We start from the raw sequence: 14,068 nt of genomic DNA on the forward strand, positions 1-14,068 counted from the left end.
TCATTCTCTTGGTCTTATATTAACGTTTACCTTTACTACAATCATGACATCTGTGTTACGCAACATACCTCAAACAATATTCACCCAGGCGAACATCTTACCAGTCAGTCAAGCATCGTACAAGTTGCTACATTTAGCGACGCTGTTGCGTTTCTACGGATGGATAGCGCCAATGACGATATTGAAGATGGTGATACAGTTTCAAGCGAGGCAGAAGCCAGAACCAGCAGCGAAATGGGGGGTGATGAGGGTGATACGGGTGGCATTAGCGAGAGCGTACTCGACGACGACGTATAAGTGGAGTCTGCAGCCGCCCGCGACCATCTCGCAAAGGCGCTGTGCTCCTGCGACGCACCTAGGTGGTGATCTCAAAGCACACCACATCTCCGTCAAAAAGGCTTCGGACGAGTACTACACGGGCGAGTGTGCAAGTGCACGTAGATACATTCATCCCGCAATGTCGGTGCCCTGTTTCTGGATCTATCCTCAACACACGCCGTTTGACTTGAGCAATATCCATGAAGAGAAAGTGGTGAGTGTGGATAGTGGAGAGCGGGAGGCTTTATGTGGATTATACAATCTAACACGCTACACTCCACCAGATACTCTTCTTGCATGGCGGCGGGTACATTAGTGAACACCCACTTAGCCTACCTGCAGGCGCGTATGGGGTGCGTGAGACTGGTCACAAATGCCTGGCCGTCAACTACCGTCTCTCCGACGGAATAAACGGCCATCCGGCGCCATTGCAGGATTGCGTCACGGCTTATGTTTATCTCACACAGACACTCGGTGTGAGGGGAGAGAATGTGGCAGTCGTCGGTGACAGTGCGGGTGGGAACGCTGCAAATGCTCTCATTTTCCATCTCCTCCAACTCAAGCAGGAAGGGACCGCTATCACTCTTCCCCGCTTCGTTAGTCTGATCAGCCCATGGAGCGATATGACAGCGACGTTTCCGAGCATCGCGGGGAATAGGGAATGCGACGTACTTCCCCCCTTCTCTTCCCAGTCTGAACTCGTCCGCTCACATCTCAAGTGGACACCGGAGAGCATCGCGAATAAGTACAACTCACCAGCCTTGCAAGAACATGTCGCTTTTAGGGGATGGCAGGAACACACTCTCAAAGTACACATTCAGGTGGGCCAGGCTGAGATATTGCGCGATGAGGGCGTCGCTCTGGCTCAGCTACTGAGGGATGCTGGTGTCGGAACGCTGTTTACCATGATAGAGGGAGAGGTGCATGATGCTGTAAACATCAATCCACACGCTGAGTTGGCTAAGAGGGATTTCCTTATGGGATTACAGTGGGGAGGATTCTAGTAGATGATTTAAAAGAGTTTTTAAGTGTAAATTAATGAATACATTTTCGGTTCATGTCTACTCGGCGGTGCCATTCTGCAAAGCCTCAATGTGACCTGCTTTTGAGTTGAGGAATTCGTGCTTGCTGCTGGCCCAGTAGTAGATACCATAACCAATCGCAAATGGGATACCAGAGTAAGGGAGTTGCTTTGCTAGTCTCTTGTATCCGTTGAAGATGTAACCATTGAGTGCACCTGCGAATGGACGCTGTTGGAATGCAGAAATTCCATATTGCACAATACCGCGTTGCTTTGGTGAGCCTGCGTGATGTGAGTTGCGTATCGAGATATTTGAGCTCAACACCCACCAATGGCACCCCACCAGCCCATATAAGACTTGCCTGTTGGCATACTAGGGGCTGTTAAAATAGCTTCAAGGATGCAAGTATAGCACTCACCCGCCATTCTGAATTCCAGTTGCTCTCATTGGCGCTGTTCGATGTAGAGAAGAAAGAGAGTGGCAAGAGGAGGTGCAGCGAGATTCATAGAATCGAATGAAGGGATAGCAGCGGTTGATGTACAACGTTTATATACCACTGAGTTGCCCACAGAATTCATTCCAATGATCAAACAATCCAAATGGCAAATGGATCTACGCGTATACAATAAAAGTGCAGTAAATATCTCCTAAACAACTCATTTCTCCACTCCCCCTATTCTTAAATCCTTTTATAGCCGAGAATTTATAATTTTAAAAATCGTGCATGACCAGAGCATTTGCGCCAACCACCCCTTGTCTTCGTATTTCAAAAAGCGTGAGTGGGCGGTACGTGCGTAAAATAAGCTAAAACCCACAGAATAATGTCCACTGAAGCCAAGCCACTCCCTCAAGGTGCTGATTTGTTCGGAAGAGTGAGTTGAATGATTTGGTCTTCTTCTTTACTGACCATGTCCTTTAGTTCGCTTTAGCTGGGTGAGTTGGCTGCGTTGTCTGCTAAAACCAATCTCACGCCATTTTAAGTGCTCTCTGTGTGAGTTTTTGAGGCTTAGGCACGCGGCAACATTCACGCTAACACGCTCCAGTGCGCTATCACCCACGGTGGTGCTACCCCAATCGATGTCGTCAAGACTAGAATCCAACTTGAGCCAGAGACCTACAGAGGTGGTATGCTCAAGTCTTTCCGTCAAATCGCCTCAACTGAAGTGAGTTGAGTCGTTTTACTGCCTTGTCCCCCCTAACTCGTCTTGAAAGGGCCCAGGCGCTCTCCTTACTGGTGTCGGTCCAACCTTCGCTGGTTACTTCCTCCAAGGTGCCTTCAAGTTCGGTGGTTACGAATTTTTCAAAAAGCAATCCATCGATTACGTCGGTGTCGAAAACGCAAAGGCCAACAGAACCGCCATTTACCTCGGTTCTGCAGGTACCGCTGAGTTCTTCGCCAGTATCGCCCTCTGTCCACTTGAAGCAACAAGAATCCGTCTTGTCTCTCAACCAACTTTTGCTTCCGGTTTGATGACTGGCTTGCCAAAGATCATGTCCCAAGAGGGTGTTAGCGCACTCTATGCTGGTTTCGGACCAATCCTCTTCAAGCAAATCCCATACACCATGGCCAAGTTTGCTGTTTTCGAGAGAGTCTCTGAGATGGCTATCCAGGCTTACGGTAAGCCAAAGGCCTCTTTGAGTGGTACCGAATCAAACTCCATCAACCTCGGTTGTGGTTTGGTTGCCGGTATGGCCTCTGCTGTTATTTCTCAACCAGCGGACACTCTCCTTTCCAAGATCAACAAGACTCAAGCTAAGGTTGGTGAGAGCACCACATCTAGATTGGTTGGCTTGGCTGGTCAACTCGGTATGGGTGGTATGTTCTCTGGTATTGGTACCCGTCTTGTTATGGTTGGTAGTATCACTGCTGTAAGTGGACTACTTTGCTGCTGTCGTTATGCCCATCTAACCCAACTCACAGGGTCAATTTGCCCTCAACGGATCCTTCAAGGACCTCATGAACGCAAAGGGTGGTGTCGAAATCTCCAAGTAGATTTGATTCTAGATATTATTTCATTTTCAACATACATCTTCTTCAAACACGCGTGTTAAGCGTGTGCCTTAGGAATTAATCTTTGCTCATATTCCACTTCGATTGCGCATTGGCGGTGTGTCTGAGCCCTGGCGAGTCTTGGTTCCATGTCAGCAATTTTAGCCTTTTTAAAATGCTAGCTTACATAACTCTCACGCCGTGGAGATGGTGATCGATATCTGCGAGGTGGTGATCTTGATAGCCGTGTTTGATACTATGAGAGATATGAGTTGGGCTTGCATTTCACAATCAACATTCTAAACTCACTCCCTCATTGTGCGTGTGTCTGTCTCTGTATTCTGGCGTTGGTAATCTATCGCGCTGTGAGGGTGGTATTAGTATGAAAGTGAGCGCAAATATGCATATTATGCATATTGTCTGCGTAACACCCACGCCATATGGCTCTCTGTATTCTGGCGTGCGAGAGTCAGCTCTGTCGCGTCTAGGAGTGGGTGGGGGTGATCTGCGAGAGTGAGCAGGGTAAGCAGGGCGAGACGGTGATCTGGATCTGCTGCGTCTTGTGTATTTAATGTTATCTGATTGGTTGTAGCTGTCTCTGTGGCTAGCACCAGGACCACCTCTAACACCTTTACCGCCTCTGCCTCCCCTTCCACCCCTTGCGCCGCGCCCTCTATCACCCCTCCTATAATCAGCATCTGCGTAGCTTCTCCTAATCTCGTCTCTTTCCCTAGCTCGGCTCTCGTCGTGCTCCCTCTTAGCCACGATCTCCCGCTTCTTCTGCTCGAGCCATTGGGGCGGAATGCCCATTTGGGAGTGCTGCGCCGTGACGAGCAATCCCCACAGCTCTTCCATGAATTGCGCCGTGTGGCTCTCGAGAAAGCCCGTGAGCGATATCTGCACATGACGCGGATCAGGGAATTGGGCAGCTTCGAGCATATCGAGGATATATTCGATAACGATGTCGTCCTCGAAGCCGAGCGCATCCACCACACGCTCCGTCACCCATCCGCGGAAGACAGTGAGGTTCACGCGGCGCATGTCCACCCGTGTGCTGAACGAGGGCGGGAACTGCGTTGTGCGCAGTGTGTGCAGGTCTTTATCGCGATACTTGCGGTCCTTTTCCGCTGATACTCCTGTCAGGCCTGCGTCCGGCATTTCGTCGTTGGCGGTTAACGGTCGACCGTCAACAGCCAGCACCTACCACCTACAGCTATCAGATATGCCACACAAGAGAGCTAAGAGGAGCGTGCGCGAGAAGAATACTAAGGATACGTGGGTGCGAGCTGTGCGTGGTGTGCTTTGCGCTAACCCACTCGCTCACCAACAGCGGGTTCAATAACGCCCCAAGTGGCTATCGTATCGACAGAGAAGAACTGCCAAAAGGCGCCATGCGGATTCTTATGGGTGGTCAGATCCAGGCTGACTATCGCGATAAGAAGAATAAACGGAAGCGTGATGCAGACGATGCGAACGAAAAGGAGAAAGCTGATGTGGGTGGTAATAGAAAAAAGACTGAGAATTCTCAGCTTACAGCTCACAAACAGCTCAAAATACGCCCCGAAGAACGCCTGAAAGACTACAATCGCCGTATCGATAACAAAATGCGCAAAGATATCAACAGCACTATCAAGAGCCACTCGTCGGAGAAAACGGCCAAGCAGATGAACAAGAAGATGCAAGACGAGGATGCCAAGAGGAAAGAGAAGGCGGAGAAGAAGGCAAAGACGAAATCAGACAAGCTTGAGAAGAAGAGAGAGGAAGAGACGGTCACAGCAGCAGGCTCACAATCTGATTCAGACGGTGAGACTATCCAGCCCCCTAGAGATTTCGCTGGTGCTGAACGGGTGCGTCTCAATGACGTCGCACAAGCACCGCCTTCTCTCCCGCGGATGAATCGCCAGGCCAAACGATTCGGTGTGGAGGATTCGAATGCAGGCAGCAGAGTGGGCACACCCCTTATGCGTCAGCTTGAACTGGAGAAAGAACGTGCGCGCGTCATCAGTCTTTATCGCGCTCAGAAAGGCAAGCGTCTGGAGAATTGGGTGAGCAGCAAGGAAGAAGCAGAAGCACAAGTCGAGTGATGGCTTGGATTATATAATAACTTATTCATTTCATTTCTCTTCTCATAATATACTCGATGGTTGCACACTCAAGCATCATCCACTTCGCGCGTAGACTTGTTGAGGAAATTCCAGAAGTACCGCGCTTGAAACACGCCTGCACTGTCAAAGAGATCGGGGTAGGGTATACTGCTGAGAGATTTCTTCGCATTGATCAGGCTCTTGCCCCCATTAGCTGTGCGTCTATAAGACAATTTGATTTCGTACTTGGGACAAGTATTTGCGCTGTGACTTGCTGGAATGGTAGTAGAGCGTATCTGTACGCTCGACGTCTCTATGCGTCCCTGTAGTGTCTTGCGTCTGCCCGTAAACACCTTATTGGAAATGACCAATTTAGCGTGCAACCAGAGGAGTGCACTGAGAATAGTGTATATTGACACCGCTACTCCAACCGCCTCCTTGGATTCCTCGAATGGGACCGTGTATGACCACGCGCAGACGCCGCCGCCAATTATACACGCTATCCAGCCCACTACGAGCTGTACATCAGTGTGTCTGTATGACTGCTTGTAGCCATGGGACGTTGTCAGTATCTGTAGGAGCTCTTTAGAATCACTGTCGCTGAGACTCCCCGGCTCACCCTCTTGACGGCATCGTCGCACGTCAGCTTAGCTGCTGTCAAATCAAGCGGGTTTATCACTATCTTCTCATCCTCATCCTCTTTTGGTGGTGGCGTCGGTGCTTTTTCGTTTACAGACATGTGCTGGCTGGTGGTGTGAGATAGAGGAACGTTCGGACAAATCAAAACAAAATAAATCATAGCGTTATTAGAAACATTAGCAACATTAGCAACATTTGCAGCATACGCAGCATATACATCATACACAGCATACATAGCATGTACAAATACACAACAAACTAATTCACCCCATTCACAGCCGCATTCACACCTCCTTTGAGATTATCCACCACACCCGCCGCAGCGGTCTTGATGGCGTCTGCAGTAGTCAGAGGCTGTACTTGAGGAAAGACGTTATCTTGACAAGCCTGCGACGCGGCGCTGAGGACAGCCTTGAGACCTGACGCGGCGGCATCAGGATCGATACCGACACCCCAGTAATCTTTAGTTCCATCTGAGAGATTGACATACGAGGCAGCCTGCACATATGAGCCTCTCCCGATAGCGTGTTCCTCGTAAGACTTGACGCTCAGCTGCGCGCCCAGCTGTTTCTTCAGACCATCGAGCATAGCAGTGATGGCACCGTTGCCGACACCGTCCACAGTGCGCGACTCCCCATCCACCGCGATTCTGCCCTTGAACGTACGTGTGTATTCCGCGTCGCTAGGCGTCGACTCGCCTCCACCTCTACTGTCTTCGAGGGAGAAGTTGCGCAGGGCGAGTCGCCCCTTAGTGGAGAATTCCTCGAGATAGTACTGTCTCTTAAAAGTGTCGATGATGTCGTCGACGCCGATCTCCGTACCTGTCTTGTCGGATGCCTGTTGGATGACCTGGTAGAAAGATACCTGCATGCGACGAGGGAGATCCATGCCGAGTATCTGTTTAACAAGATACGCAATACCGCCCTTGCCTGACTGTGAGTTGACCCTGATCACAGCCTCGTAGCTGCAGCCAATATCAGCCGGGTCGATGGGCAGATAGGGCATGGACCAGATGTTGTCGCCGCCATCAGCGCGTCTCTGCTGTGCCTCGAAGCCCTTCTTGATTGCGTCCTGGTGAGAGCCTGAGAACGCGGTGAAGACAAGCTCACCCGCGTATGGGTGGCGCGGGTGGACTGGTAATCCTGTACACTGAGAGACAGTGTCGATCACAGACAGCATGTCGTCGAATTTCAACCCAGGGTTGATACCCTGGCTGTAGAGATTCATGGCGAGAGTCACGAGATCTACATTACCAGTGCGCTCGCCATTGCCGAATACACACCCTTCCACGCGGTCTGCACCAGCGAGCTGGCCGAGCTCAGCTGCTGCCACACCGCTGCCTCTATCGTTGTGTGGGTGGAGCGATACATGTACCTTCTCTCTCTCACCGATGTGTCTGCAGAAGTACTCGATCTGATCGGCGTATGTGTTTGGTGTGCCGACCTCGACGGTGGCAGGGAGGTTGAAAATGATCGGCACCTCCGCACTAGGCTTCCAAATGCTCTTGACGACTTTGCAGATCTCGACAGCGAACTGTGTCTCAGTCTGGGTGAAAGTCTCTGGCGAGTACTCGTATGCAAAGATAGTACCGTATTTATCGGAGTACTCGTCGGCAAGCGTTCTCACCAGCTCCGTGTGCTCTTTAGCCAGTTTGATTGTTTCTTCCTTGGAGTTGCGGAAGACGACATCGCGAAAGAGGGGAGAGGTGGCGTTGTACATGTGGATGACTGCCCTCTTTGCGCCTGCAATCGACTCGAAGGAGCGCTTGATAAGATCGGAGCGTGCCGGAGTGAGAACTTGGACCCAGACGTCGTCTGGAGTGAGGCCTGGCGTCTCAATTACAGATCGGACAAAGTTGAAATCAGTATCGCTGGCGGCGGGGAAAGCAGCCTCAATCTGCTTTACACCGATTTTAACTAGCATTTTCCAGAATCTAGTTTTCCTGTCGGAGAGATAAGCCGATTAGCTGGAGAAGCGGAAAAAGGGAATACGCACGCTTCTATAGACATAGGATTGGCGAGGGATTGATTTCCGTCTCTCAAATCTGTCGATAGCCAGATCGGGGACTTCTCCAGGGAATTGGAAGGCCAAGTCCTGTCGTCGAGCTTGATCGATGGCTGGAACTTTTTGTATTTGAGGGAAGGATCTTGTCTGCTCTGGGTGTGAGTGGTGGATTGATTGATCAACTGAGTAATGCTCACAGCATGGGCATATCGGGCGATGATGATAGTTTCGGACAAGGAGAAATTCGAGAGATATCGAGTCACAGCGGAATGGAGATGGGTGAGTCATGGCGATGGCGGTGGGAGCGTAGGCAGTGTAGGCCGTGTATGCCGTGTAGGAAGTGTAGGTGGTGGAGCTACAGGGCTGGAAATGACTTGATCAATCAGGTCGAGAGAAGGGTGGATGCGTGGATGCGACTTGGATACATGATTGATTAACATTATAAGATTCTACGTGCTATTCTCAGCTGCAGCGTCTTTAAAGGTAATTTCGAGCTTTTTGGCTGCGAGTATCTGTGTATGCATCATGAGCTGTGAGCTGTGTAGTAAACACACCAACTCACCCTACTAAAGCACCCATCACAGAAGACAGACTGCTCAGCTGGAGCTGTATCACAATCCCACCAAACGCATTCACTTGGATTCCGGTGCTTACTCGCAATACAATCAATGCAGTGGTCGCAATTGTAGAGCTGGTGCTGGGTGCATTGGGCTGTTGCACACTTCTAGCCGCTGCGTTAGTTGCATGAACCTGTGATTACACCAAGCATACCATGGAATCTGAATTATTGGGTATAATGCTTGATTTATTGAGGGATATAATGAGATTATCTCTTGTGGGGTCGAAGCCCCTGCGTCCGCCTCCGCCGAGTCTAAGTGTTGGCCGTGTGTGTGCCTGTAACGTGAGCGTGGAGGTGTAATTGGGACAGACAGGAACGCACAGGCTGTTAGCGTTGAGACTATATAGCAGCCACAACTACATAATACATAATACAATTACAATTACAAATGTCAGGACGCTAAATACAAAGACATTCGAGTGGAGCTATCTAATAGGATAATCTATAGCGGAAAAAGAGATATCCAGGGATTCCTAGGGATAGCCAATGTCAGCCAGTGATATTGTGACATCCGAATTCACTTACACAGTTACATCTGGTACGTCAGAGTACACCAGCGTGGATAAATCCGTAGAAGCTACACGCACACACACACTACACACATCACAACACCTACACCCCGCCCACTCCCGCCGATTCCGCCTAATAAAATTTTGGATTTCTTCTCTTCAATTGCAAAAATCTGGCGATTCGCTTCTCAGCAGCTTACGGTGTACAAAAATGTGAGTAAATGGATAGGGAGAGAGCATGTAAAGGGTTTTCAGTGTTTTTGTGGGCCAGGAATATTCCCATCGCAGTCCCGCTTTGATATAGAGTATATCGAGCTATTTTCAAGTTTTTGAGAAGAGGTTCATGTGGGCAAGTAAGAAGAATATTCCATTACTTTAAGTAATCTGGGTAATCCACACACTCCCCACTCTCCCCACCCCTCACAACTCCCACTCACTCCCATTCCCAGGGGTGCCTACAAATACGTCCAAAGCATCAACCAGCACAAGCAAAGTGACTTGGTCAAGTTTAGACTTCGTGTTATGGCATGGTACTTGAGACAACTCACCGTCATCTCACGTGCACCTGGTCCATCCAACCTTGTCCGCGCCAGACAGCTCGGTTACAAGAGAAAGCAAGGCTACGTAATCTACAGAGTGAGAGTGCGTAGAGGTAACCGTAAGCGCCCATGTCCAAAGGGTGTTACGAACGGTGGGTTGTTTTGTTTTTTCAACAAGATTTTCACTCACTCCATCCAGGTAAGCCAGTAAGACAGGGTATTAACCACCTCAAGCCATCGAGAGGCCACAGAGCTCTCGCTGAGGAACGTGTCGGTCGTCGCTGCTCCAACCTTCGCGTACTCAACTCTTACTGGATCAACCAAGACGGTGTGTACAAGTTCTACGAAGTCATTCTCGTCGATCCTTCACACAAGGCTATCAGAAGAGATGCTCGTATCAACTGGATTTGCGACGCTGTTCACAAGCACCGTGAATCTAGAGGTCTCACCGCTGAAGGCAAGAAGAACCGTGGTCTTGGTAAGGGTCACAGATTCAACAAGACCCCTCGTCGTGCTACCTGGCGCAGAAACAACACCCTCTCTCTCACCCGTTACCGTTAAACGAGGTGATGAGGGTGTGTGTGTTGGGTGTGGTGTGTTGTTATTACCAAGCAATGCAGGACACTCTATGTACACACTTTACACAATGCACATTCATGTCGCTGTTTTTTTAATTGCTTTTGATATGTTTTGCTAGTTTGCTATTTCTTACTGAAATTTTCATCTTCCCAAAACCCCCATCATGGCATCGACAGTGAGGAATTTCTCTCTCAACTTGCCATGGTCTTTGCCATTATCGATCTCGGCCTGGTTAATACGCAGCCAATCGGACCATTTGACAGCCTGATGCTCGACAACAGGTGGTACGCCTGGGAGGGGGGATGTAGAAGGAGCCCAATCGAGATGAGAAGCGTTTGTGAAGGAAACACCAGCTGCCTCGTCCTCACCGCTCTCACCTTCAACCTGATCGCTGTGCAGATCCGAGACAATAGTATCAGCGACGCTATACGAGTCGTACATAGTAGACGCGATGACGCCGACAGGCCCTCGACTCGCCCAGCCTGTGGAGTAAACGTTGGGTATCTGCAGTGAGTGAGGTGAGTGAGATGAGACACATTTCAATCACCACGGAACCCACATTAACTCCATCTTCACCTATAACTCTCCCGCCGGAGTTACGTATGACGCCGCGTGAAGTGTCGAAGGGGATGTTGCCTAGTGGGTGCGCCCTGTATCCTATACTCTCTATCGCGAGGTCGTACTCTTCTTCATGTGTTTGGGCTGTGGGCGTAGCGAGTACCCGTGCTGGCGTCTGCGTTGCTGGCTCACCACCCACTACACTCGTTGAGGGTGGTGTTTCGGTGAGTTTGTTCACTGCAAACGATATGTGTGTGAGGTGGTCCTTATCTTGCTTGCTGTGGAAATGTGTCGGGGAGAGAAGGAAGCGCAAGCCCCAAGTTTTAGCAGCGTCGTGCATCCCACACTTGCTGCCATCAGCCAGGAGATTGAGAATGCGTTTTTTAGCGCGCCATTCGCGGTCATTGGAGGCATGCTGATCGCCGTGCATGATGGCATGGTGAATCGCGTCACTCGCCTCGCTGACGCCCCCGCCCACACCCACGCTCTTCATAGCGACGTCTGGGAGATGCATCATTTCACGCGTCTCCTTGGCCGTGAAAGCCACCTGGGCAGGACCGCGGCGGCCGACGAGATCGACGTGATCGATGGAGGCGTGTTGGAGGGAGTGGAGGACACTCGATGGGATGTCAGTGTGTGAGAGAGCGTGTGCGCTGCGGTTGGTGGTCAGCAGAACACGCGCTATATCCAACCCCACATTGCCCTGGCCGATGATGGCGACTTTGCGCGCGCGCGAGAGGTCCGCGGAGAGAGAATCGTGGAGGTGTGTGTAGTCGGGGTGGCCATTGTACCAGCCAACTAGATCGGCAGCAGAGTACACACCGCGTAGTCGCCGTGATGAACCGACTGAGCCGGGGATGCGGAGGTGGGTGGGTTGAGAAGCACCGTAGCTGAATGCCAAGTGGGTGTAGTGCTTGGCGAGGAGGGAAAGGGATATATCATTGTTCTTGGTACTGTCACCAACTGAGACACCGCCGTAAAACTTAAATCTATTATCACTGGCAGCTCTGCTGAAGGAATTGACGCAATTCTTTACATCAGGGTGATCAGGCGCTACGCCATACCTCACTAATCCAAACGGCACGGGTAATCGCTCGTACATGTGGATAGCGTGGTTGGGGTTGTAAGGGAGCTGGTTGAGTAGTCGCTGGGTTAGGTAGAATGCAGAAGGACCAGAGCCAAGTACCGCGAGTTTGAACGGCTTTATTGGCTGATTAAAACCCATGACAGGTACTCTCAACAAGCAACATCCATCATGCCAACGATATCGGTCGATAAAAGGGAATTATTTGATAGACTGGGAAGGGAATATTGTGGGTTGATTATTTGTATTTGTATGTCCCGTTAACCCACTCCCAGCCACTCAAGAATTTGATCAACTTTGCTTTGAATTTGGAATCGAATTGGACGAGGATACCACAGAGGAGGTGGCTGAGTTGACTAGGAATAACCAGCCTTCTGAGCCTCCTCAACTCAAAATTGAAATCCCTGCCAATCGCTATGATCTTCTCTGCATTGAAGGTATCGCCAGGGCTTTGAATGTCTTCTTGGGGAGGCAATCACCCCCAGTCTACACAGCTGCACCTGCAAATCACACTAGAAAACTTAGAATCGACAGCTCCACCAAAGACGTCAGGCCATTCGCTGCTGCTGCTATCCTCAGAGGCGTGCACTTCTCCCCTTCCTCGTATGCCTCTTTCATCGACCTCCAGGACAAACTACACTCAAACCTCTGCCGCAAACGTCAATTCGTTGCTATTGGTACTCATGACTACGATACTCTCGCACACACAGGCACCTTCACCTACCAAGGCACAAAACCTGAAAATATTCACTTTACTCCCCTTAACAAGGATAAAGAGGTGGATGGATATCAACTTATGGACCTCTACTCACAAGACAAACATATCAGCAAGTTCCTCCACCTCATCGACAAGTCCCCTGTCTACCCAACTATCTACGACTCAAACAACACCCTCCTCTCTCTCCCCCCACTCATCAACGGTGATCACTCCAAGATCAAGATGTCTACTACAAACATCTTTATCGAGTGCACTGCCACTGATGCCACCAAGTTGGAAATGGTCCTCGACATTATCTGCGCCATGTTCAGTGAGTATACCGAGAAGCCGTATGAAATTGAGCAGGTGGAAGTGGTGAATCCAGATAATACCACTCACCTCACCCCACCCCTTCAACCACGCCAAATCAAAGCGCGTTCATCCTACATCAACTCTTGCACCGGTCTCACAACCACAGCCGCCGAGATAGTTGGTTTGCTCAGCAAGATGGGTTTACCATCCACCGCGACTGGCGAAGCTGAGTACGACATCAGCGTCACAATCCCCATCACACGCCCAGACATACTTCACGAATGTGACATAATGGAAGACGCTGCGATTGCATACGGCTTCAATAACCTCCCGCGCACTTTCCCCAAGGCGTACACGGTCGCTGCCCCACTCCCCATCAACAAGCTGAGTGATATTATGCGCCGCGAGGCTGCTATGGCGGGGGGGACAGAGGTCCTTCCACTCATCCTCTGCTCGCGGGATGAGAACTGCGCATACCTCAACAGGCACCCTGACGAACTCAAACATGCTGTCCACCTCGCTAATCCGAAAACACTCGAGTATCAGGTCGTTAGAACGTCCCTCCTCCCCGGTTTACTCAAAACAATACGCGAGAATAAACATCACGCCCTGCCTATCAAGGTGTTCGAGACCTCTGATGTAGCTTTTGTTGATCAAGGGCTGGAAAGAAAGTCGAAGAATGAGAGGAGAGTAGGTGGTGTGTATAACGATAAGAAGGGTTCTTTTGAAGTGGCACACGGATTACTTGATAGACTGCTCAATATGCTCGCTGTTCACTTCCTGCCATCTGATACTCGTAAAGAGGCTGAAAAAGGTTACTATATCGTCGAAAGCGATAACCCTACTTACTTCCCTGGTCGCGCTGCTTCCATTGTCTACAGACCTCCTCCGTCTGACGATCAAGATAATGATGGCGCTTTCGCCTCACTCAAATCAACCCTCGCTCATGCCCTCCCCGACTCACTCAAAGATCTCGTCAATTCCAGAGATAGAGTCATCGGCTCTCTCGGTATCGTTCATCCTGACGTGTTGAATCACTTTGAAATCAAAAATCCTTGTTCGGCGTTTGAGTTTAATTTGCAAGAGTTTTTGTAAGTGCGTGGGTGTTGATGGA

At 50.2% G+C, this 14,068-nt stretch overlaps 9 protein-coding genes across 9 annotated transcripts; 5 read left to right on the forward strand and 4 right to left on the reverse strand.

Moving 5' to 3' along the window:
• Positions 1-43: 43 nt before the first annotated feature.
• Positions 44-1,322, forward strand: J056_000021 (Monoterpene epsilon-lactone hydrolase; the record flags this gene model as incomplete). The annotated part of the gene is made up of 2 exons (XM_009267419.1): positions 44-532; positions 603-1,322. The coding sequence occupies 2 exons, from the start codon at positions 44-46 to the stop codon at positions 1,320-1,322; spliced, it is 1,209 nt and encodes a 402-aa protein (XP_009265694.1).
• Positions 1,323-1,379: 57 nt separating this feature from the next.
• J056_000023 (Cytochrome b-c1 complex subunit 8) lies at positions 1,380-1,787 on the reverse strand (the record flags this gene model as incomplete). Its single annotated transcript, XM_009267421.1, has 3 exons — positions 1,380-1,621; positions 1,669-1,712; positions 1,759-1,787. The coding sequence occupies 3 exons, from the start codon at positions 1,785-1,787 to the stop codon at positions 1,380-1,382; spliced, it is 315 nt and encodes a 104-aa protein (XP_009265696.1).
• Positions 1,788-2,161: 374 nt separating this feature from the next.
• Positions 2,162-3,333, forward strand: J056_000024 (uncharacterized protein; the record flags this gene model as incomplete). Its single annotated transcript, XM_009267422.1, has 6 exons — positions 2,162-2,212; positions 2,260-2,273; positions 2,322-2,331; positions 2,384-2,503; positions 2,553-3,209; positions 3,262-3,333. The coding sequence occupies 6 exons, from the start codon at positions 2,162-2,164 to the stop codon at positions 3,331-3,333; spliced, it is 924 nt and encodes a 307-aa protein (XP_009265697.1).
• An 86-nt stretch (positions 3,334-3,419) lies between these two features.
• On the reverse strand, positions 3,420-4,488 carry J056_000025 (PWI domain-containing protein; the record flags this gene model as incomplete). The annotated part of the gene is made up of 4 exons (XM_009267423.1): positions 3,420-3,461; positions 3,518-3,586; positions 3,640-3,693; positions 3,766-4,488. 4 exons carry the CDS (start codon positions 4,486-4,488, stop codon positions 3,420-3,422), a joined length of 888 nt encoding a protein of 295 aa, XP_009265698.1.
• A 64-nt stretch (positions 4,489-4,552) lies between these two features.
• J056_000026 (uncharacterized protein) lies at positions 4,553-5,414 on the forward strand (the record flags this gene model as incomplete). Its single annotated transcript, XM_009267424.1, has 3 exons — positions 4,553-4,605; positions 4,661-4,823; positions 4,878-5,414. The coding sequence occupies 3 exons, from the start codon at positions 4,553-4,555 to the stop codon at positions 5,412-5,414; spliced, it is 753 nt and encodes a 250-aa protein (XP_009265699.1).
• Positions 5,415-5,482: 68 nt separating this feature from the next.
• Positions 5,483-8,265, reverse strand: J056_000027 (2-isopropylmalate synthase; the record flags this gene model as incomplete). The annotated part of the gene is made up of 5 exons (XM_009267425.1): positions 5,483-5,986; positions 6,034-6,156; positions 6,321-7,995; positions 8,049-8,204; positions 8,255-8,265. 5 exons carry the CDS (start codon positions 8,263-8,265, stop codon positions 5,483-5,485), a joined length of 2,469 nt encoding a protein of 822 aa, XP_009265700.1.
• Positions 8,266-9,162: 897 nt separating this feature from the next.
• Positions 9,163-10,285, forward strand: J056_000028 (60S ribosomal protein L15-A; the record flags this gene model as incomplete). The annotated part of the gene is made up of 3 exons (XM_009267426.1): positions 9,163-9,398; positions 9,635-9,876; positions 9,924-10,285. 3 exons carry the CDS (start codon positions 9,163-9,165, stop codon positions 10,283-10,285), a joined length of 840 nt encoding a protein of 279 aa, XP_009265701.1.
• Positions 10,286-10,444: 159 nt separating this feature from the next.
• On the reverse strand, positions 10,445-12,086 carry J056_000029 (uncharacterized protein; the record flags this gene model as incomplete). The annotated part of the gene is made up of 2 exons (XM_009267427.1): positions 10,445-10,807; positions 10,863-12,086. The coding sequence occupies 2 exons, from the start codon at positions 12,084-12,086 to the stop codon at positions 10,445-10,447; spliced, it is 1,587 nt and encodes a 528-aa protein (XP_009265702.1).
• Positions 12,087-12,116: 30 nt separating this feature from the next.
• J056_000030 (Phenylalanine--tRNA ligase beta subunit) lies at positions 12,117-14,049 on the forward strand (the record flags this gene model as incomplete). Its single annotated transcript, XM_009267428.1, has 2 exons — positions 12,117-12,174; positions 12,221-14,049. 2 exons carry the CDS (start codon positions 12,117-12,119, stop codon positions 14,047-14,049), a joined length of 1,887 nt encoding a protein of 628 aa, XP_009265703.1.
• Between the last annotated feature and the right edge of the window lie 19 nt (positions 14,050-14,068).

This window comes from Wallemia ichthyophaga (genome assembly GCF_000400465.1).
Source record: "Wallemia ichthyophaga EXF-994 unplaced genomic scaffold scaffold1, whole genome shotgun sequence".
NCBI classification, from domain to species: Eukaryota; Fungi; Basidiomycota; class Wallemiomycetes; order Wallemiales; family Wallemiaceae; genus Wallemia; species Wallemia ichthyophaga.